General features: G+C 38.8%; 1 protein-coding gene across 1 annotated transcript in view; it reads left to right on the top strand.

Annotated features, from left to right (window-relative positions):
- The window catches only part of LOC128640786 (myosin-4), a 42747-nt gene that overhangs the window by 25617 nt on the left and 14630 nt on the right, over positions 1 to 2500 (top strand). Inside the window, exon 10 of the mRNA XM_053693207.1 lies at positions 1383 to 1465. Within this exon, the coding sequence (XP_053549182.1) occupies positions 1383 to 1465 (83 nt within the window). The remainder of the gene's footprint in view (positions 1 to 1382; positions 1466 to 2500) is intronic.

The raw sequence follows: 2500 nt of genomic DNA, 5'->3' as shown, positions 1-2500 counted from the left end.
TCACAAACGCTAAGATTTACTATCACTTTAAGGACCAGGGTGATTGCCAGATATACTAGTCAGTAGTCACATTTAATTTGTTGAGGCAGAGACTATATTTATAGTGAGATATCTACACAATCACATTTATTTATGTCAGTTCTCATAAGAATTGAATTCTCAAACAACACGAGCGCGCATCAATCTCCTCTCTGCATTTCACTAATGCTCAGATTATGTCGGTTTAGATGGAGCATATAGATTTTTTTTAAGTGTTTTTAATGGAGATCACAGAAATAGATGGATACGGAGGATTTTGTAATCTTCATATAAAAGTAGGCTTCATATTCAAAGAAGAGATCTGGGGTAACCATGATCTGAAAGCAGCTTATGTCAGTAATCAGGTTGGTCTATAATAACATTCTGCTCAGATTAAATCTTTATTAGAAGTATAATGAAGTATGACATAAAAATAATGCGGTATAACCCTTTATGTATTTTGCCATTTTCCTGCCATTTACCTCTGTAAACTGTGTTTTCCAGCCCTTCCAGAGAGGCTATAGTGCATCCTGCATACTTATGTATGCTGCGGTTTGTTTAACACTTTATCTAACCAGAACAATGTTACATAGAGATTTGCCAGCACTTGTTATGGCAGTGCACAGGCTTGTTTACACGTGCTCTCTGACCCAGCAAAAGAAGCAAGATAAACTTGCTAAAGAGGGTTTTCAAAGGGTAGGTTCCTGGACTGCTCTGTAATAGTTAAACCCTGTAAATTTTGAAAACAGAATGACCATTACCTTATTTTTAGTGTTCCTGATTTATTAGCCAGCCACCCCAAGGTCCGGCTTCCACGGGCAAACAAGCCTCACATGCACTTCGTCTTTATCAATAGTGTAGTCAGTAGCCGTTTAATTGGCTACTCTGCCCACAGCTTTTATGCAGAAATAACGGTCTGGAGTTGGGGAGGCCGGTGGTCGCAATAACATGGGCTACCCACAGTAAATTTTGTTGCTTTTACTAAAATACAGACTGATACATACACAGCATATACCATGTACACATGGCTTTTTGGAAAATGTGACTTTAATAAATTGAGAAGGTTTTACCCGTCAGCTGGGGTAGGAATAATAGGTTTAATATACCTAGCTGACATTTTAACTGTCTGACTGCCAGGCTGCACCACACTATATATAGCAATGCTAGCAGAGTGTTCAATATAGGACAAGCCCAAACACATCCTAAAATTCTAGTTATAGCTCCTAACTTTTTTGCCTCTACTACATACACTGTTTTGTATATGTCTGTCTCTGTGGTCAGTTACCCTCATAGTTTAACAAATTCATCAGCCCCTAATGGGGCAACATTCTTATGGGAACTCAAATATCTCTTATCTACTGCAGATCTGCAATTGGAGACCTGAAGGAAGAGGTGAAAACTCTCGAGGAGAAATTATACACTTGTTCAGTGAAGAATGATAGAAAGGGTAAGTGGAAGATGTATTGCTGTATAGCGCATTTACACATCCGAAGACGAACGCTAAGCCTGGGTTTCACATAAAGGTTCTTTTGAATGTCTGTTTATGAGCAGTTTACATTTTGTGTGTGTATATTTGTGTATGTGTATATGCGTGTGTGTGCATGTTAGAAAAGAGAGAGACACACTCAGCTGAGACAGAACAAAAGCTAGAATAACTTCCATGCCTGTTCATTTTCAGTGCCACTCAGGGTGCATACTCTTTTAGCACTCTATGCTTTTTCACAGAGAAAAACTATCCTGTAGCATATCAGTCTGACCCTGCCCAATGACAGTCCAGCGCCAAAATACCAGGCAATTCTCTGAACAAGGGAAACAACAACCCCAGGCGATCGTTTCGGCCTTCTGTGGGCCTCGTCAGTGAGGTGCAGTTGTATCTCACTAAAGGCATGGTCCACTTCTGGTTTCCCCATTACTCTTAGGGAGACCCAGAGAAATTTGCATAAATAAGAAAAGAGAGAGACGCACTCAGCTGAGACAGAACAAAAGCTAGAATAACTTCCCTGCCTGTTCATTTTTAGTGTCACTCAAATACTTGTAGTGTGTTATTGCTCATATGAAAGAACGTTCAAAGGTAACAAATATATATATAATGCGTGTGTGTAAGTATATCTTTGTGTATGTGTGTGTATGTATATATATATATGTATATATGTGTGTGTGTATATGTATGTATATATATATATATATATATATATATATATACACGCACACACACCAGGGGGTATTGGCGCACATCCATTTGCAAATGTTGGTGATATTCACCCTGGACTGAATAACTCTTCAGACCACGACAGGTTAAAGAGGATTTGTTTATTGAAAACATTCGCACTGCAGTGAGGAGAGAATACAAGGTTTTCTCTAGGGGGGTCAGTCCCCATCCCAGGTATTTATACACTCCACATCTAGGCTATTACAGTTTATGATTGGCTAGCTAACAAAATGCAAGGGTTTTACCAAATATGGTTACACATAGTTATACAAA

The sequence above is a fragment of the Bombina bombina genome, chromosome 10, assembly GCF_027579735.1.
Source record: "Bombina bombina isolate aBomBom1 chromosome 10, aBomBom1.pri, whole genome shotgun sequence".
Taxonomy (NCBI): domain Eukaryota; kingdom Metazoa; phylum Chordata; class Amphibia; order Anura; family Bombinatoridae; genus Bombina; species Bombina bombina.
This window is presented reverse-complemented; position numbering and strand designations above follow the sequence as displayed.